Source organism: Chionomys nivalis, chromosome 23, assembly GCF_950005125.1.
Source record: "Chionomys nivalis chromosome 23, mChiNiv1.1, whole genome shotgun sequence".
Taxonomy (NCBI): Eukaryota; Metazoa; Chordata; class Mammalia; order Rodentia; family Cricetidae; genus Chionomys; species Chionomys nivalis.
Window position 1 is genome coordinate 17,556,128 of NC_080108.1, and position 22,022 is coordinate 17,578,149.

The 22,022-nt window shown below is 42.5% G+C and overlaps 1 protein-coding gene across 1 annotated transcript in view; it reads right to left on the reverse strand.

Moving 5' to 3' along the window:
• The window catches only part of Agbl1 (AGBL carboxypeptidase 1), a 661,380-nt gene extending 639,767 nt beyond the window's left edge, over positions 1-21,613 (reverse strand). Inside the window, exons 1-5 of the mRNA XM_057756658.1 lie at positions 21,539-21,613; positions 21,307-21,370; positions 19,481-19,627; positions 14,912-15,043; positions 11,377-11,470 (exon numbers count right to left, since the gene is read on the reverse strand). Of these exons, the coding sequence (XP_057612641.1) occupies positions 11,377-11,470; positions 14,912-15,043; positions 19,481-19,627; positions 21,307-21,370; positions 21,539-21,613 (512 nt within the window). The remainder of the gene's footprint in view (positions 1-11,376; positions 11,471-14,911; positions 15,044-19,480; positions 19,628-21,306; positions 21,371-21,538) is intronic.
• Positions 21,614-22,022: the final 409 nt, after the last annotated feature.

The following is a 22,022-nucleotide window of genomic DNA, read 5'->3' on the forward strand; positions in this document are numbered from 1 at the left end:
GGCCAAGCTTTCATAATTAATAATAAGTCTCCATGTCGTTATTTGGGAGCCGGTGGTCCAAAGGCAGCTTGACTACATTGAGATCCCTTTCCGCTCTAATCAGAATGGTCAAGATTAAAAATAAAACTGACAGCAAGTTCTGGCGAGGGTGTGGGATTCTCCTCATTTGCTGTGCAGCAGGTGGGAATTGGGGAAGCCATTTGGAAACAGAAAGCATAATTACTGTGTGGCTCAAATATACTATTCCTGGATATATAGCCAAAGAATTGTATATGTTATCACAAAAATACCGGAACACCCATGTTCAATGCAACTTTGCTCACAATTGCTATGAAATGGAATCAGTCTAGCTGCTTGTCAACTGTGAATGAATAATGAAGGTCCAGGACATAAGCACCAGGTATAAAAGAACATTGCTATTGCAAAATTTTAAAGAAATTGATATAACGACAAAATGATACACTGAGAAGGTCATCTGGCCCCAAAAGACAATCAGCAAATATTCTCACTCCTATGTGGATCATAGCTTTGGATATTTAGATTTCTGTCCTTAATTGGAAGGGATGTCTCCAAAGGCCCAAAAGTAACAAAGGGGCCATGGGATATGCAGGAAAGGTCCTGGGAGGGACGGGAAAGCAAAGGTGGTATGAAAGTAGAGGAATACACTAAGTAAAAATTTAAAGAGGAATGGGGTGGGGGATAGAGGAAAGAGGGATTGTGAGGAGAATCAATTAAAACATGTGATGTATAAACAAGTCATGAAGAAACCTACTACCATAAGCTAACTGAATTTATGTAATAATAATTTATAAAAAGAATTTTAACTGGAGGTACTCTGAATTGATACACAATGCTGCTCTAAGAAGCCATAACTTAAAAACAAACAGACAAGCAAAATAAAATAACAGGGCTGACTGTGGAACATCTCCCTATGACTTGGTGGCCATGAAACCCCCAGAGGCTCCACACACAATTCAGACTTCCACAGTTGCCATTGGTTGCTGGCCAGAACTAGACAGCAAGGCCCTATTGTTAAATGCACCCCACAAAATTTGGGTACAGAAAATATAAGGGTTGTCTGAGATATAAGCTTCTTTCATGGTGGCTCCCATTTGTGGTGCCAGAAGGCAGGGAGGAAACTTCATCTGTAGCCCTGTGCAGTTGTAAACCCAGCATGTTACAACCCCACCATGCAGACAGGGTGAGTCCGCTGAAGCAGTCGAGACACAGCTGTGGTAAATAATCACTTCCTGACTGGATACGAGGCCAGTCCCGGGAGGGAATACAGGCTAGACACTATAAATGTAGTCAAAAGATTATGACAGCCCAAATGTGAACTATACAGGCCAAACTGGATGGGGAAACACCCACAAGACCTCGGCCCTACACAAAGAACTATGGGTAACTGAAAAAAGCTGGGAGGAGAAGAGGCCTCTGAGGAAGAGCACACCAATTGGTTATCCAGTGCCCAATGATGAGCCCTGAACATATATATACAAGTCACATTATACAGGCTGAGCGGGCTATGTTTACATGTACAAGTACATACATTTTAATATGATGTTTATTTCATTTTAGTATTTTAGTTCATTTACATTCCAACCACAGTTCTTCCTCCCACTCCTCCCCCACCCCGCTTCACCTCCCCTCCAGACCACCCCCATCCACTGCTTCCAAAGGGTAAGGCCCCCCATCGGGAGTCATCAAAGCCTGGCACATTAAGTTGAGGCAGGATCAGGCCCCTCTCCTCTGCATTAAGGCTAAGGCTGAGCATGGCATCCCACCACAGGGAATGGGCTCCAACAAGCTAGTTCATGCGCCAGATCTCACTTCCAGGGACCCCTAGATAGACCAAGAAAGACATAGATAGATAGATAGATAGATAGATAGATAGATAGATAGATAGATAGATAGATAGATAGATAGATAGATAGATAGATACATAGATACATAGATAGATAGATACATAGATAGATGATAGATACATAGATAGATGATAGATAGATACATAGATACATAGATTCATAGATAGATACATAGTCAGACCTAGAAAGATAGATAGATAGATAGATAGATAGATAGATAGATAGATAGATAGATAGATAGATAGATAGATAGATAGACCCTAGATAGATTAGATAGATCCTGGTCCCAGTGCCAGGGACCCCTAGATAGACCAAGTGACACAATTGTCTCGAACATGCAGCGGGCCTAGGTCCCAGGGTATGTGTAACTCTTAAGTGTTTCATGAGAGGAAAATAAGATGTTTTAAAGAAAAGCATTTTTAAGCTTTGTTTTGTTTTGTCTTGCTTTCCAGTTGCTTAATGAACCATTTAGAGATATGACTCCTGTGTGTCTACTGCTCTCAGAGCCTTGCTATGCACTACATTGCAATCCATACTGATCGCTGCTCTAGTCACAATAGATAGGAAATGAAGCCAGTCTAGAATTCCCTGAACTGATGGAGATGAAACTGTGGCACATATACACAGTGGACTGTTAATAACTTCTCCATGATCTTTTTATGTTCTGCTAATAACAATTTGCTAAAATCAAGTTAGGGATATTGCATCTATTCATAAGAAATATCCACTGGTTGGGTTTTGTTATTGTTGTTTGGTTTGGTTTGGCTTTCCCTCGCCTGCTTTCGGTATCAACAGAATGCTGGGTAAACTGAGGCTAGTCTCCCCGTTTTAAAGTTTTCTAAATTTTGAGTTTGTGCACGATTTCTGTTACACAGTTTCATCAGCTGTGAATTGGAAGAAGACTCCCAGGAGCAAGAAAGTGCCCATCTTAGCGAATCATTGCCATTAGTGAATTTTATCATATTCCAAAATCTTTGCTGCTCTGATATATAAAATTTGTGCCTTCATCTAAATTACATTTTTGGATTATTGAAGAGTTAAATTTATAGGAGTTTATTCATTTTTCCTTTCTTTGAGGATTATATATTCCTATTATTTTCTAATAAGATAATAGTTTTTTGATCAATAATTCATATTCTTGCATTATATTCCAACTAGTCACTAAATTGTGTGTGCGTGTGTGTTTGCATGAGCCTGCACGTCCATGACTAAACGTGCAGTTTTATGTTTTCACTTTTTCTTCTGCCTCTACCTAGAAGTGCCTGTTTTGTTTTGTTATAATTTTAGTATCTGGGAAAAGCCTTACTTCATACCTAAAGCTCCTTTTCTTGTAAGTTCTTCTCTGCCCATTTCTAAGTACACTGAGACCCCCTCCGCCTTCATTAATACCCCATCATTATAGCTTTTGTCTCTCTCATTTGAGTGCTGATGTGTTATGTATCATCGACAAGCTCCTTGAGGGCAAGAGCCACTTCTTTTCATCTCAAATCCCACACATCTCTGCTAAAAATAAAATCTTCAAAAACTATTCAGTGAATAAATTAATGGTTGAAAGGATGAACGTCAGGTAAACTGAAGCATCAGGACTCATTAACGTCACGGGCATTTGCTGAATGCCTGTGATGTATCATCTGAACGACATTCAAACTTAATTCACAATAATTCACTTCTTTTAAATAGCCATCTATTGTTCTCTATTTTTCTCATCAGCTCTGTTGAATATAACTGATGATCACACCGAGATCCATATCAAAATAGCACTGTAACTGAACAAAGCAGACAGCCTCCAAGCTGCCCCCATCCCCAAATCTCTGCCTGAACTCTTGGAAACAATTGGCTTTCAGTAACTCTGCACAATGGTCTCTTCTGGGCTTTTTCCTTTCCGGCTGCCTGGGTGCCTTTTATTTGCTGAACATCCTCATCCCCAAGACAGCACACCACTGCACCCTCTGCTCCACAAGAAAACAGCTTCCCCATTGTGTGTTCTGATCTTATGGTTGTGGGATGTGGCTGTGCAGTCATTCCCTGCAGGATGTGCCCGTGGTCTGTGAGAAGGATCAGCCCCCTCTGAGCAAAGGATAGTCCCAAGAGTGTTTCCTGATGAGAGCCTTTGTCTGCCTTGCTCCAATCCCCTGGAGACTCTCCCCACATATTCGTGGATGTTTTTACAATTTTGAAAAGAAGGGGTGACCTGTAGGAAAATAGGAAGACACAGACTCGTGCGTGAGATTTTACTATATCAGACCGGGCTCAAACTTGTCCCTCAAGCCCCCAGTGTTGCTAGACTAAGCCTTTCTAGGCCTCAAATTGATACTTGAAGCAGATTTCAAAGATGACCCAAGTAGACGCCCTGATTGGCAGAAGCACATGAGAACATCCTCAGGGGTTGGAAAACTCATCCACTTTGCCAGCCCAGGACTAGATCTGAATGGCTCTTCCTGTCACACACACACACACTACATTTTAACTGTTACATAGATTTAGGAGCTTAAGGACAAAAAAAAATCATCCTCTGTTGTTTGTAAGTCTCCAAGGCCTACTACCAAGGTAAATGCATCAAATGCCCAATAAAAGCTCTAAAGCACATCAGCTTTGGATTATGCGGTAGGGTGCCCTTTAGTAATGAAATACGTCTTGAAGCTCATTAGGAGTGTGATGAGCTTCTCTGTGTTTCATTGACCTCACCTTAGATGAAGGAGATGGACAAGAGGGAAAGGTCCTTGGAAGCGTCCAGCTTTCAATCCTGTGACTTGAATATCTATGACTGGCCCTTACGCCAAGAGGTCACTGGCTTCTCCAGAAGATGAAAGGGATTTCAGTCACAAGCTGCATTGCCAGGGTTTAATTCATGTAGGAAACTATTCATCCCACTATCGACTACAGGCCTGGAGTCAGGTTGCAGAGGCTATAATCACTTTGTCAGTAAGGTGAGCCCATGGTGTGCATCCCCACTATCAGCACTTGTGAAGCTGGGCTGGAATTATTTTTGTTCCAGTTCCAAAGTATTTGAGTCCAAGTGTCCTGAAGCCCATGGCCTCGGAACCACCAATATGAACCCATGCCCTGAAAACCCAGAGTCGACTTATATTGAAAGGAAGGTTGTAAGGCTTTGAATGAGAAGAGAAGCAAAGAACACCCAGCAGGAATATGGGATCTATTTCAAGAAACAGAAGAATGTTTCCTGTAACTTGAAACGCCACTCTCTCAGTGACAAAGTAGATGTGTCACCTAAGTTGCTATGATCATAGGAAAACCATTAGCTTTGGCTGAGTCTGCATTTATCTCTCAGCTACTATGATCAAATAAAATGAAATGGTAAGAAGGCTTGACTTTGGAAAGACAGTGGTTCAGGGAGGAGAAGAAATATGGGACATTTTTCTAGCTCATCAACTGAAGATGGAACCACCAGAAATAGCTGCCAATGAAGCAATGCCCAGTAATCCTGCCCTCAGGCAAAGCTCAAATGCCAAAGAGCCCTGGCAGACAAGAGTTCTAAAGGGAGAAGATCACTAACACTATTCTAAGTACAGGGAGCAACTGGGACAGCCAACGGGACACTAAACTGAAGAATTTGCTTATGAGGCTTGTTAGAGACCCAAACACAACGCCGCCTTCTGTTGCCAAGGTACTTAATCCCAGGTCCTCTAGTGCATGGAATATCACCCGTAATTATACCAATCTGTGTCCCAAAGACCCCTGATCCTGAAAGTCAATCCCAGCATGACAGACCTCCTGAAAGCATGTGACAGAAGGGGTGGTGATAGTGAAGAAGACCTCTTGTGTAAGAATGAGGCCAGCATGGTCTAGAATACAATTCTTGACTTTTCTTATTGTTGGGGAAACTTCAATGCCAAGGAAGAATAGAGAAACAATCTCAGCTAATTGATAATCCTGAATCTTCTTTCTCAACATGAGGTGCAATGATCGGAGGATATGAAGGGGGTGAAGAAGCAGTCCCTAGTAAGAAAACTCTAATTGACTTAGAACTCTGTGAGGCAGTGCAAGCTAGCAGAGTTTTGGAACTATTATATAATGGTGACATTTGATGAGCAATGTGCAACATTGGGATAAATATTATGGCATGAGAACCCAACAGGATCAGACAGGACATTTGGGAAATGTCAAGTGGACATGACATCATCACTACTAAAAGCCTAAAGTCACAGAAGTAAGGGAAGAAGGGGACCGCTGACAGCAGAGAATGAAACAACACGAGCTCTTCTAAGTCACTGGGAGTCAAAATTGCCTTTGCCTCAGGAAATTTGCCTGCTTCGTGATTTGGACTGTTCCAGGCCAGCTTTGTGTCAATAAATAAACTGGTCCACCCATGGACCAGGCTAGCAAAGAGGCACACTCTCTGCACCAGGGTCATTTCCTGCTCCCGATTTTATAGAGCACCTCACAGATTCTAAAGACCCTGTTGAGTCTATTAACAGGCCAACACAGGCAACCTAATTCAATGAGAAGTGGAGTTTTCAGATCAGTGCTGCCCCGGACTCCTGCGATGCCCTTTTACTTTGGAACCTTCCCTTCTGCTAACCTGCCATCTCCCCCAGATAGCTCTAAGAAAGACGGGGGACAGGTGGGGCTCTAACACTTCCCTTCCCTCCAGCAAGAAAAACCCTTTAAAGCTGAGCCTCCAGCTTCTCTTCTTTTGGCTGGCTTCTCCAAGGTGCCTCAGTTTCTCATATCACACACTTCTTGGGAGAGAGGCCATGTGAGTTTTAGGTATGTTCAGACACATGGCAGAAGACACATGGATCCAGTGTGGGATCAAGAACAAGAATGATTTATTAATAAACATGAAGTGATTCATTCAACCCATGTCAGAGTTTGCTTATCAATACATTCATAATCCACCAATATCTTTTGGTTAAAGAACTTCTTTTGATGCAGATCCTGACATCATACATACTAACGTTGGAGTGATATAGAGATGATTAACATAGTCTCTGCCCAAAATTGCATTGGCAAACTTTGTGGAGTATCTCATATATTAGTAGATGGAAACACTGATTGTCCTGATTTACTACCCATTACATGTTGTATACTTGCATCAAATGATCACATTGTACCTTACAAATAAGAATGATTATTATGTGCAAGCCTTCTAAAATACATTTCTTTTGCATTTTGTTAATAATCTACCATACCCTATACGTGGACCTGGATTCTGTGGAGAAAAACAAAGTAAACATGGTTCAATTTCTCTCTTGATAAGCAGAGAATTTAGAGGGAAGGATGATGTAGATTATTAGTTAAAGATGTGCTACATTTGTTTATGCTGTGGAACACTTGTTTAATGATGCAAAGATGTATTGTATTCTTTTATGTTGCATTTGTTTGACTCTGTGAAGCTGTGTAACTTTGCCTGTCTAAAATACCTGATTGGTCTAATAAAGAGCTGAACAGCCAATAGCAAGCAAGGCAGGAGAAAGTATGGGTGGGGCTGGCAGACAGAAAGAACAAATAGGAGGAGAAATCTGGGAGGAGAAGATCCAGGAGTGAGAAAAAAAAGGAGAGGAGTATACAAAGGGCCAGCCACCCAGCCACACAGCCAGCCACAGAGTAAGAAGTAAAGAAAGGCATAAAGAATAGAGAAAGATAGAAACCCAGAGGCAATGGGTGGATGGGATAATTTAAGTTAAGGGAATTTGGCAAGAAATAAGCCAAGCTAAGGCTGGGCGTTTATAAGAAAGAATAAGTCTCTGTGCGTATTTATTTGGAACCTGAGTGGTGACCCCCACAAAGGAGCCAAAGCGTGAAGAGTAAAACAATAATAACTGCAGAAGAGAAGACGCCAAGGCAACACTGTGCAAGGTTAAGTACAAAATGGGGGTTGAAAAAGATTCCAGAGCATCTTTGAGGAGAGACAGTTCCATCTCCCCCACTCCCCTGAATTGGAGACTGGGTAGCTGTTTGATCCTTTGATAAAATGGCACCAGCATTCCTGGAGCAGACCACACTCAGAGACAGCTGGCTAGATAAAGTGGTGGGAAGAGGAATGGGAGAGAAATAAATGAAGCACATTCGTGATGGTTTCTAGAGGCTGTAAGAGCCTTCCATGTTTGACCATGACTGTTCAGATCAAGATGGGGAGGAAAAGAAAGTGAGAAGGCACAAGCCAACCCAACGACACACTGGGAAAGAGAGCCAACACGGTGGGCATGTAGCAAATGAAGGAAGACTGGAATGACTGCCTTCCCAGGCACGGAGACTGGCACCAAGCCACGGGAGGCTTGTGATAGCGCCACACAGGCCCTCTTCCCTAGTAAGCCTGGAACTACAGTTATAAATCTTGCCCTGAGTACCGCTGGAGATTGGAGGACAGCTGCATGTCTATTTTGGGGACGCACAGGAGAAGTAGAGCAGGTTTAATCTCCACAGGGGGAAGGAGTCACAGTGGCACCACACTGGGCACCGCTCTCGCAAATCTACCCTGGAACAACTCTCCCATTGCTTGTAAGGGTTTGAAGGATGATACCCAGGTGGGTATTCATGTCCTGCAGGCATGCTGCCATCTGCTCCCCTGGAAGAACCCACAAAACCATAGGTCTGGCATGTAAGTGCAGGAAACTTAGTGGAATTTATTTGGGCTTATCTTAGTTGAGAGTTGGGAGATGATGCTTAGGGGAACCGTCTGGTTGCAAGCAGGCAGCCTATACCCAGCGTCATCTCAATTAGCGGTGACTGACGTATCCTAGCATGTCAAATCCCACAGACTTTTCTAGCCATTAATTCTACTGTCTACAACAAACCTATAAGGTCAGACCTGGCATTCCCACTTGGAGAAATGCCAGAGTCAAGTTAAGGAAACCGAGTGACTCACCATAAAATCAGCTAGAGCTGCTAGGGGGTGTCTTCCAATTTCGGGGCCTTTATTTCTCATGTTCTAGTTGGAAAGTATGGGTGTGAGGGGGTGGAGGTTAGAAAACAAAGTGGCTTGGGGAAAGAATTCAAAAGCAGGGAGAATAGTTATTTAGCCTTTGAGAGGAAACGGCCATTCAATTGAAGAGAAAGATTCCCTATCATTAAGCAAATTGTTCCATGGAACTGAACCATTTAGACGGTAAAAGAAATTTAAGCAAACTTTAACTACTCATGATTGTCGTACATACGGTGGTTTTAGAATTATAACCCTGGAAATAGACTACAAGATACTCCAAGGGTGGTTTAAAGGTGGAGGCTCATGGATCAGGCAGCGCTTAAGTCCTGGCTCTTTCCCTTAAATCCCCACTTTTTTCAGCTTCAATTTTTCCCCCTGTAATAGCACCTGCCTCATGAAGAACAGAGGTTCAAGAGAAACAATGCGTGCTAAGAGCTGAGCGCTGTGCTAGGCACCTAATCAAAACTGGGTCGATGGCACCTGCATTGGAAAGGCTGGTGAAGAGGCCTCTCCTCTGTGGATGTTCGGGTCCCAGTTTGGCATTTTTCTTCGGGAAATTTCTAGGACTGATCAGACACGCTGAAGTGGTGGGTAGGGTGCTTAGAAATATCACTGAGATCCTTGGCAACTTCCTATTCTTAGAAGCTTTCCACCCTTGTTAATCTCTGGTTCCAAGGCACCTTGATCAGATGTGCACCTGAACTTAATTTTTTTGCAGGAGGAAAGAAAAGCAATTCAGATGGTAACAGTAGGTGTCCCTAAGAAGGGCATGTCTATGCTTTAACTATTTATGATTGTCTTACATATGGTTGTTTGGATGCTTTGTCCTCCCAATCTTGGCTTTAGTAACCAAGACAGCAGAAGCCATCAGGACTGAAAAACTATAGGACCTTGTCCCTTGATAACCAAGGTTAACTGACAAAGACAAGGGGTTTTCGTAGAAAAACCCCTTCAAACAGCATGATATTCATGGCAAAGAAGAGATTACTGACTGAGACTCATGTGCCCAGGGGCACAGTGAACACTATTTTGATTTTTACATAGTGTATGAGAAAAATGCATATTACAGGCATAAAATATTAGGTATACCCTCATGACTAGGACAGTAGGATAAAGCTCATGTTTTAGTGACCAAAAGACACATTGAGACTGCCAATCTCAGCAGCGAGGGCAGTGCACAGTTAAACATACCCAAGACCTGAACCTCCCAATGGGTGCAGGTGACTATGGACACACTACGTTTTCTGCCAGCATTTCTCATTGCCACCCACAGATTCTTAAAATCTAGAATTCAGTCCCAGGAGAGGAACACAATAGGAAGGAAGGCATCATGGGCTAAAGGATCGCTAATCTGACTTCGATGCCTGATAAGAATTTTTGTCATCTGATGCAGTGAACATTTCAGACCAAAATAGAGCTACAGAAAAATAAAGGGGTTATGTTTACCCCTGGTTTTAACTCTGAGGTTTTCACCTACTACAAAAAGGTCCCTTGGTAGAGCTGTGTTGACTCCATTTTGCAATTTCCAAAATGAAATGCACACTGTCCTAGCCCCTTTACAAAGGTGGTATGTAAGAAGCAGAATTCCCTGGCCAAATTGGCCTCCGAATGGAGCACACTAGAGTTAGGCCCAGTGTGTATAGAGGGCTTTGTGAAGTCTCACAGTAAAGAAAACCTATCTCACTTTGTGTAAGCCAGAACTTCTCAGTTTATTTGATGGGGCCATTTTTTGGGACTGATATGTAATGTATTTCACTTCAGGAAATGCTGTTGTAGAGAACCGTAGGGGAGAATGGATGATGATGATGGCATAACTGGGGTGACCCAAGAGAAAAATAATCAGGTGAAACACGAGCCTAAGATTGATGCTAGGATGCAGAAAATATCATGGCTGGGCATGGAAATGCTACTTGCTAAATGACCCCATAGATCTTAGAAATTGGCTGAATTTCTTCTAATATTCTCTCAAGGTCCTCGCTGAGTCACTCCCATAAATGATGGATCTTAGTGGTTCAGAATATCTCTAATGCCTTTATGTGAAGCCATCTCCCTTTTTAACTCAGTGATTCACTCCACTCTAGGATGCGGAGGCAGAGGGAATAGGCCAGGTTTCATTCTCCAATCATAAAACCGCATAACAAGACCAGCACACAACAATGATGGGCTATTAGGAGGCTTGGAACTCATCTAAGAAGTTTAACTGGTTGATTCTTTTGAGACCCTGTCACTTCTGGGCTATCGTGTGAGGGTTATGCTCATTTATCACTGCAGGTAAAAAGGGCTTTTCTGAAAGCACCAGGCCAAAATCAACAACAACAAAAGAGAACATGAGGTTTCCAGTCTGAATGATACAGATTTTAACTTCACCTCTCCTATCCCCTGGAACTGTAACCTTAGATCCAGCTCTTTCTGCATTTTAGCTTGTGGGTTATATGCTCATTTGGTATTATTATAAGGATAAGAGGAAGGAAGAAACTTTGGAGCAAGTAGAGATGCAGACACTGTATGTCTACAAGGAAGAAAACAGCAACAGATTGGACCAGGAGCATCAAGATCTAAGGGTAACCATCTCCACCTTGCTGGCCTTCACACAGAGCCCAGGGGTACTGTGAACATGTCCGGTACCTGATTGTCCTTGTGTGCTTTCGGGTGTAAGGAGGAATGACCTTGAAGAGAAGTTCCATGGCTCCATTAATTCCCAGCATGGCTCCTGTGGTTACTGAAGACAAAAAGGACAGTAGTTAGTAGCTATTGTCACAGGAAGATGTGCTAATACAATTTGGATTTAATCATTGACAACTTTAAGGGGGTTAATACAATAACAACAAAAAATTAAAAACCTCTTTCCAGCAGTATAGTAAATGGGTTAGCTCTTTCTTTCTACCTCAGTTTCTAGTTCTCCTCAATTTTAATACTAGAATCCCCCAAGACTGAGGCAATCAGTTGACTTATCTCTATTAGAATACCAGTAGAAGAATGAATCCTTTGCTCCAACATAACCAGCCTGAGAATATTTCCCTTTTTATCCAGTTATTAAAACACGGTCCTCGATCTGAATTATAGAAAGTCAAGGGAACGCCAGGTAAATAAAAACTTCCAGATGTCACTGACATCTCCTAGGATGCCCCAGCTTCTTTCCAATATGGTCCATACCCCTTCTCAACTCAGCTGAATCTGAGAGCAGCACAGAAGAGGAAGCCAGGAGATGCAGAAATGTAGGAGGGGACAAGATGTGAAGGAGGAAAAATGGTTCTCCGATAAGGTGGCTCCTCTCTCTCCTCCATTGTACTGGTGCTTCAGAGAGGGTAGATCTAGACTGCCTGGTACTTTGGGCCTGACTTATTCTGGGAAAATGAGTGGGAACAAGGCATCTCAAAGATGCAAAGAGATGAACAAGATTAACTTGTTGCAGGGCACAGGAAAGGAATGAGGTTCTGGAGGTGGTGATACCAGAGTCCTCTATATAAGACAGAGACTGTGCCCAATGCCTTGATTGTTATAAGGGGTTATATGGTGTATGTTGTATGGAGTACATGTTCCTCTGTCTGCGCTCCTACTGAGAAGAGTACCCAAGATCCAGATTGGCTGGCATGCTTTTAGGCTACTCACTAATGACAGCTGTCTTTCATAAAATGCCACAGTTCCTCTTTTACTGTTTTGGAGACAGGTTTGTACAGATTCATTCAAATATTACCAAATGCACTCTGATAGTCTTTGTGTTTTCTCTCTCTCTCTCTCTCTCTCTCTCTCTCTCTCTCTCTCTCTCTCTCTCTCTGTGTGTGTGTGTGTGTGTGTGTGGTGTGTGTGTGCGTGCATGGCTGTGTGGGTATGTGTGGGTTAGAGAGAGAAGCCACTGTCTGTGAACAAAGAGCCAATAATCCATCTCATTATTATTCTGAAGGAAAACTGTCTCTTTATATATTCCCTATGTTTATTAAGAAAATCCAACAGAGAAAATTGAGATACTGAGCCAGGCATAGCCGCACATGGCTGCAATTCCAGCATTTGGGAGATGGACGCAGGACGATATGGAATTCAAGGTTATCTTTGGCTATATGATGAGTTGGAAGGCAGTCTGGGCTACATGAGACCCTATGTTTAAAGTAAAATAACAATGAATAAAATTGGCATATTTCAGCAGTTATTAGGCTATCTGGAGAAATTACAGTTACTCTTCCCACATGTACTCTCCATGCGATTTCAAAATATCAGAGAAATTTTGGGTGGGGAAAGGGCAGCTGCTGTGTCATGGTGTTACCTGTGCACATGATCTTATCCCATCTGACAAGTCTATGAAATTTGCTGAGGGTTGCCCGCATCCCCCCAAATCCATTTTAAAGCCCTCATCCCCATGATATAAAGAAGTAATTGAGTTAAAGGGGGCACACTGGAAGAGGAATATAACCTAATCTGTCTTGTGCCTGTCAAAAGGAATATTCAAGCATAGAAAGAGACTACGAATGTGCAAGCCCATGGGGAAAACCTCGTGGGGACACAGCAAGATGACAGATTCTTCTTAAAGCCAAGGAGACAGGCTATAGAAGAAACAAGCCTCGCCACCATCTTGATCTCAGACCTCCAGCCTTTAGCCCCGTGAGAAAATTAATTGCTGTTGTTTTAGGGAGACAAAAACCTAGCAGATTAACAGTAACAATTATTGCTGCTATAATTTTACAAAGTGAAAAAAAAATGAGGTTAATCAGGTCAAATACCACGTTCCATGATTCATAAGAAATAGCACCAGAGTCAAAGCCAGGGCTCCCTGGCTCTAAGCCCACATTCTTTCCCCTACAGAGAATATTACATCTAAATAATTGTCACTGTTATTCCCCAGGAAGGGAGCTCAGAAAGGAGAAATGAAAGTCTACGCTCATTACATGTGAGATAGGAGGTATAGAATCTAATCTATTAATGAAAAGTGCCTCCGCTCGGAGTAGAATTAACGTGATTTTTGGAATTTTAAAGCCAGCCTTCAGGACTTTTTATCTGTATAAATTTAAGTAATTGCTTCACTCTTTTAAGCTGCTGGCGTTTTCTTTGCTGAGATATAAAAATGTAGATCTAAACACATAATTATTGTGATAATTAAAAATAGTTGAATTAAGTAGATGCTTAATAACTATCAGCTGGCATGTTTTGATGCAATCACCCAGAGAGAGGATTTGTTGGGAAAGAGCATAAGGTTAGAAAAAAAATCAGAGCCGGGCGACAGTGGTGCACGCCTTTAATCCCAGCACTCGGGAGGCAGAGGCAGGCGGATCTCTGTGAGTTCGAGACCAGCCTGGTCTACAGAACTAGTTCCAGGATAGGCTCCAAAGCCACAGAGAAACCCTGTCTCGAAAAAAAAAAAAAAGAAAAAAAAAATCAGTAACAATTTTGTTATAACAGTGAGCAGCTTCATGGGATTAAGAAGGACTAGACTTTATTTTTTGTTTTTTTATATTTCTTTATAATTTATTGGTTTTAATTGAGCTAGACATTTCCCCACTCCCGCTCTTTAATGTGTGTGTGTGTGTGTGTGCATAGATGCACAAGCGTGTGGATGGGTTCACACACACGTGTTTGAGGAGGCCAGGTGTCATCCACAAGAATGCTGTCTACTTCCCTGAAGACAGGGTCTCTCATTGGCTTAGACCTCACCAATCAGGCTATGCCAGCTGGCCAGTAAGCTCCAGGAGTCCTCCTGTCTCCACCTCCCAAGCACTGGGATTACGAGTGCACATCACCATCCCAGTATTTTCAAGGCCTCGGGCTTGCAAGTCAACAACTTTGCTGACTGAGTTATCTCCCCAGCCATTACATTGTTTTCTTAAAAAAAAAAAAAAAAAGAGACATAACACATAATGTTATGGCTATATCAAGGCCTGAAGGAAGCCTGCCTTTCTCCTGCCACGCGAATTCTTTAACCAGTGGTGCTGATAGAGAACCTTGGGATGCTGTGAATGCAACTCAAAGGAAAAGCCAATGCCTTGGAACTAGATCAAGAGCTCTATCTGACCAAGGCAATAAATAAACAGCTCCTGGCCTCTGCAGTCTCTGGATTGTCAGGTTCCTTTCTGTGTCTGAATGGGAGTGCATGCATCCTCACCTCCATGCAAACCTTCACTCCCCCACACCACCACATGGTTTCCAGACGTCCCAACCCAGGTCTGGAACTTACCACTGGAGGCAAACACTCGCAGTGCCCAGAGACAGTGCAGGAGGTTCTGGCTATGAGACAGGTTCTTCCTGGCCAGAATCAAGGTCACATCAAGTGCTTCTAATTCCAGTGCCTTCTGTCCAAACTTCTTATCTAAAAACACAAATTCATCTCCCTTAATTATGTCTCAAATTCATTATGAAGGCTTTGGGAGAGAAATGACAAGGGGGAGGACAGTTATAGACAAAGACACTTTTTAAATGTCATTTAAAATATTCTTAATATGCTCCCATCAGAACCAAAGGCATCAGAAGAGGGGAACTCTGGGTGCACTTATGGACAAGGTGGCTCTGGGGTCTAAGAACGCAAGTCTTTGGACTCTGAAGACACTCCTGGTCATCTCCATGTGTATCAATGTATTTAAGACAAATCTGGAGTGAAGGAAACAACCCAGCCTTCGAATGTAGTGCATGGGCTTTGATTGGACCCTGCTTGCTTTTCTTTACCTTTTTTTCTCTTTCTTTTTTGAGACAGGGTTTTTCTACACAGCCCTGGTTGTCCTGGAACTCACAATGGAGACCAGGCTGGCCCAAAACTCAAAAAAATTCACCTGAATCTGCCTCCCAAGTTGTGTTGGGGTTAAAGGCGTGTGCCCAGCCTGGGTCTTAACATTTTTGATTGGATGCTGTTATAAATATGCAAAAGATAGTACAGAAGTTTTAGAGAAGTTAGAGCAAAGTCATTGGGAGATGGTGATACTCTTTCTACTTAACAAAGAATTTTCATAATAAAAAGTAAAAACAAATTTTAAGAAACAAATAAAAAGTAAAAAGTAATCTCTAGATTGCTCGACTATCCTGACATCTAGTGTTGTAGGTAAACAATCATCATCATTTTAATAGTTACAAACAAAGCACTGAAACCAAGGAAAGAGCCTCCTGTTTAGGCTCTTTGTACCCACTAGCAGGCGACTGTGTCTAGCTACATTTGTTTGTGTCATTTCCTATGTGTGGTGCCTTAAATCATCATGACTGTTGTAAGACTCATAGAAATATATTTCTATATTTGTTTTGTTATTTCATTTAGCAGAATTCTCTGGGTACTCCCATTGGGCTACATAATACTCCATTTCATATGAATACCACATTTTTTTTAATTTGGCATCTATCCATGGATGCTTAAGCTATTTCTATGTCGAGGTCATTGCATATATTATTACACAGGAAGGAGAGATCTTTATAAATTATTCATTTCTTTTCCTTTGGGTATTTGTTTTTTTTTTTTTTTTTTTTTTTTGAGACAGGGTTTCTCTGTGGTTTTGGAGCCTGTCCTGGAACTAGCTCTTGTAGACCAGGCTGGTCTCGAACTCACAGAGATCCACCTGCCTCTGCCTCCCGAGTGCTGGGATTAAAGGCGTGCGCCACCACCGCCCAGTTTGGGTATTTGTTCAAATCAGAGATTATCAAAATATCTCAGTCAGATGGTAATTTTAGGGCTTGTTTGATTTGAAACAGGGTCTCCTGTAGCCCAGTCTGACCCTGAACTGACTATGAGCTTCTGAGCCCCCTGCCTTTGTCACCCAAGTGTTAGGGTCCAGGTGTGGATCACCATGGCCATGCGGTAGCTCTTTTTTTTTTTTTAATTCTCTATGTCATTTTCAATAATGGCCATCCTGATACTTAGCACTACAAAGTGTACAAAGGCTCCTTTTCTTCACACCCTCACCAATGTTTGTCCTCCTTTGTCTTGTTGGCATGTCACCCCCACTAGCATGAGGGCGTGTGTGTACAACGGTGAAGAATGAAATTCTGCTTCTTCCTGCTGACTTCAGGTACGAGGAGAGGAATCAGGGAAGGAGGCTGGGTCAAGAGACACAAAATAGCAATTTCAGCTTCCAGTAAACAAATCTAGAGCTCTTGTGTTCAACGTGAAGATGAAGTTAACAAAATTGTTCCCTGCTAAATATGTAGATTTTAGCTGCTCCCGTTGTGAAAATAAAGCGATTTTATGAGATCACAGATACGTTCATCTGCTTCATTGTAGTAATGACAGCACTACTTGTATTTCATAATGCCATGTTGAAAACCCCAATATACACAATAAAATTTGCTGTAAGATTGAAGCTGGGAACATGTCTCAGTAGGCAATAGTTATTGATGTGTGAACAAGAGGAACTTAGTTCAGATCCTCTACAGCAATGCAAAGAGCTGTATGTGACTGCACATATACCTGTAACCCCAGTACTATTGGGGAGCAATAGTAAGAGCATCCCAGAAGCTCACTCACTGACAAACAAATCTAATAATGTGAGTTTTGGGTTCCATGAGAGACTCTGTCTCAAAGGAACAAAGCGGTGAGAAAATGAGAAAGATATCTAACATCAACCCCTGATTTCTACATGTACATGTGTGCATGTACATACATGTGAATAACTGGACACACATATGTACATATAATACACACACATACACACACAAGGAACCACTGTCAATGTATGTCTCTTATCACTTGACCGTTAGTCAACCATATGCTAAGGATATGACCTAATCCCTCATCTACTCTTCCTAGAAACTCTGGAATTAAATTTTATGCTTCCATTTTAGACATAAGGGCACCATGGTTCATAACCCTTAAGTAACTTGACCAGGGTCATGCAGCTAGTAAGCATCGGGGACAGACTTGAAAACAGCCCTCTCTGTGTGCCTGGGGGATATATCAGGTCTCTACTGTCTTTTCTTAGAGTTCTCTTGGCCCACTCAGCTTTGCTGACTTTCCCCCGTTCTTCAGGTTTCAGCTCGGATGTCACTGTCCCTGACCATGCCATCCTAGGGGAGCATCAGTCTTTCTCTTCTTTAAGGCACTCGTCACAGTCTGCTACCATCCGGCTAATCATTTGCTGACCAGCTGGCCTGCCCCACTTGGAACAGAAGCTCAGCGAGAGCAGACTCCTTTACAGTCTTGATCACAGAGATGTCTGCATTATATAGACCAGTGCATGAGCAATCACTAAATGAATACTATTAGTTATGCTGGAACATATCCATGCAGGTACTAGCTAATACCTGTTTTGTGGTCCATTTCTAGAAAGCCAATGAGGGTGAAGTAGAGATCTAAACATTGAAAGAGTGTGCTGTAGCCTTCGGTTTCTGCTGCTGACAACAGCATCAAAAGCCACCTGAGCTGCTTCTCAGTTGTGACCATATGACAGTCAACATACAGTTTAACTGTTAAAGCGTTTTGCAAAAGCCTGCGTGAACTCTAAATGCTTATTCAACCCTGCTCCAGGAAGTTCCAGTGACCTAAGAAGGTGTTTCCGGATCCTCCAAGAGGAAAGAGAAATAGCCAGAAGCTCTATTGCTATGTGACTTATCACAGTAGGCTGAAACTAACAGTGCCCACCTCAATTCATTTCTACCCAGACACCTGAGATGCCATCTTATTTGGAAAGAGCGTTTTGTACACTGAATTAGCTAAGAAGGGATCAGACAGGACAGAGTGGCATCTAGACTTTATGACAGATACCCCTGCATGAAGAAGAGAGAACACACGAAGTGAACACAGGGAACGCTCTGTGAATACAAGATAGAGAAGGGAATGATTGTCTACAAATCAAAAGAAAGAGGGAAAGGAAGGGAGGGAGGGAGGGAGAGAGGGAGAGAGGGAGGGAGGGAGGGAGGGAGGGAGGGAGGGAGGGAGGGAGGGAGGGAGGGAGGGAGGAAGGGAGGGAAGGAAGACAGATGGACGGACAAAGGTTCTGGCAGCACTAGAAGAGAAAACAGAGTCTCCCTTAGGACCTCCAAAAGGAACTACCCTCTTAGGACTTGGTTTGGGACTTATGGACTCTTGAAGTATCAGAGATTATATTGATGGTGCATAATGACAAACAGTCTGTGACAATTTGCTATGATAGCTCTAAAAACTGAATGCCCAAGTCTGGTCAGGCTTGGTGGTACATTATCTATAATCCCAGCACTCAGGAGTTCAAGATTATTCTTTGCTACATAGCGAGTTCCAGGCTAACTTGACTACATGAGACTCTGCTTCCTAACCAAGAGCGGAAAGCTAATGCACACGTTGTCCTTCCCTGTGAGCGATATCTCCTAGAATTGTTTCAATTTGTGTAAGGATTTAAAGTGCATTGGAGCCACTCCCATCTTCTCTGACTTATGATCCAAGCTTTTGCAGTCCGTACCAGCTGTGACTACAGCGTCTGGGTGCCATTCATTCATCTCTAAGCACCACATTTTTTTATTACCTGACATCTAGATTTTTTTTTTAAATTTACCTTGCCAAGTAGTATGGTGCATACCTCTGCTCCCAGTGTGCAGGAAGTTGAGGCAGAAGGATTGCAGTAAATCCGAGGCCACCCTGAACGACATAGTTTGAAGCCAGACTCAAAACCATGCAAGATTCTGTGCTTCAAAATAACAATAACCTAAACTAAAATTCCTCCCATATAAACTGGACTTGCAATCACCAAGGCACTTGAGACCTCCCTTTTGCCTCCCCACCAGGATGTCCCCAAATGCTCTCAGGGAACAGCTCCAGAAGTAGGCTGTCAGTCATCACTGGGTCTTGAAGTGTTAGTACCTCTTAGGCCAACTTTGGCCATCAGCCTGAAGAGAGGCAGGAGGATGTCATAGTCAGGAGATGCTGATCTTGCTGTGTCCACCAGAGTCTGCAGAAGGGCTTCGCTGCCACCTTTGTTGATCATGTAGTGAATCCTCCGGTCTGTGCCTGGGAGGAAGCCGGAGGAAAGATGAGCCACAGATAGTAACCCTCCTCCCTAGAGCAGACCTCAGCCCTTGCAACCAGAGACAAGAGAAGGCTCGTTCATTCGCCACAGAAACACAGACTGGCAGATTCTCGACATGAGTCATCTTCAAGTTGTACTACCATCTGAAGGGAGAAAGGTGTGAAATATGGCAATTGTGGAATATTTAGATATTTTAGTATATTTGCCTTCCAAAAATATGACAAATTGAATGACACTGCAAGTTCTGGAGACCTATCAACTTTTCACAGATGTGTATATATGTATGTATATTTATATAAATAGACATACAGGCATTATATATACTATATATGATGTACATCATCATATACTAAATATTCTTCTACAAAACACGAAAAACATTAGTAACAGGAAGGGGTTGTTTCTTATCTATAATCATTTTATTGACGATGTAATGATTTTCTAATTCTGCTCTTTTAGCAATGAGTAGGAAGGTCGTAGAGGAATCACTGTAGGAATGGCCTAAGAAACGAAATACCCAGGCCTACCATCTGAGGGCTCTCAAGCAGAGTCCTGAGCAATGGGGAAGTATTGGTCTTTCTACCAAAGAATAGATCTGAATAAGACCTCTATCACTTTACCCAAGGATACCTCAAAAGTAGTGATCACACATTAACATGGGAAAGTGTTACCTAATCAAGGTAGCCAGCCAGGTGTAATGACATCAAGGGAGAAATTCTATTTTCCCCATTCTAATGAAAACAGAATTGTCTACCAAAAAAAGAGAAGAAAATAAGGGGAGAGAGGGAGGGAGAGAAGAGCCACTGTATCCAGGAGCGGTGGTGCACATTTGTAACATACAGGTTTAGACAGAAGGGTTGCTAGTTCCAGGGCAACCTGAGCTATAGAGTGAGACGTTGGCTTAAGAAAAAAAAAAAAACAAACATTCATATTGGAGAGGAAATTTCAAGGCTTAATTCTAAAGATTTCACACTCCTCCTGAAGACAGGTTTGGCTCAGATGAGTGATGGCCTGCAAAATGGAACTCATTCATAAAACAATCAAAAAACTACAGGAAGTGACCCTGCCACCAACAAACATAAAAGTTGATTTTTAAAAGAGGCTACCGTGTGATGGGACCTTTAAGGTTTTCATCTCTAGCATGTCATTCATCCCTAATGTTGCCTGCTTGCGCTAATATTGCTTAACCCAGTTAACCCAGCTGACTCCTAGATACTCAGTCCTGGCATCTCATTTCTGACAATGTAAGTGGTTTCCCTGCCTCAAAGTCCTATCTCCACGTGATAAATGTAAGAAAGATGCAGTTCCTAGTTCTTCCGGTGAAGCACAGAGGAAGGGAGCCTAGGGAGGTGAGGGGTGTAGCTGCTGAGGTGCCCTCCTAGGTGAAGACATTTGGCTTTACAGAGGAGAAAACGTACCAAAGCCACCCAACATCTCACTGCGTCCTTAGTTTGGACATTGTTAGGTAGGTGGCAAGACCCAAGAATCTAAGTATAATTATGCCAGTCTACACAGGTCTCGTCACATAACATCAAGGGGGAAATATGGACTGGGGGTTCTGTCCCACCCAGGAAAGCTAAATTACAAAACTACCCAGCTTCACGGGTTCCTGAGACAGATCAGAGTCAGCACTGGCCCCAGTTCACCATAGTCTACTCACCAACAGAAAGCAGATCGCTGAGGACCTGGAGGATGGCCAGGATCGATGCTTTGTCGGAGGAGCTCTGCAATGACAACACAGACAGATATCTTGGCAAGGAATGCAAGACGATAGAAGTAGGTTGGTTAGAGACGCAATGAATAGGCAGAGTTAAGCCTTGTTGCACTGAGGATTCCGTAAAGTAAAGGAATGGACAGGGGGGCACTCATTCAGTAGCAACGAGTACTCTCACCAAGATAGGGGCTTCACAGGCTGTGCCTAGATAGTATTTGAGACCCCTCTTTGGGGACCAGTTTAGTAATAGCATTATTAAGGTACACACAAAACACAAGTATTGATGAATGACCCAGAGGCAACAAACTAAAGGAAGGAGCTTTGTGGACCTCGGTCACAGAACATCATATATTTAATAAGTATATGATATTAAATAATAAGTAGCCTCGGATTATTTTTAGTGCTGATCACAATAAGAAACAGAAGCCTTCTAAATGTACTGATGCAAATATTGCCTTGTCAAACAAAGATAAACTTTGATTTTCTCCAGAAAAGAGCAGAGTCATAGCAGATCCTTTTGTGAGGGTTGTCTTAGAAATCCTTATAAGTCTTGACATTGCCACTTGTTTTTCAGAAGAAAAGTCTCCGTTCAGAAGGTGGAAAATTGGTGGAATTTCCTGAGGTAACCTATATCATAGTTCCACTTTTAGGTTCCCACTGAA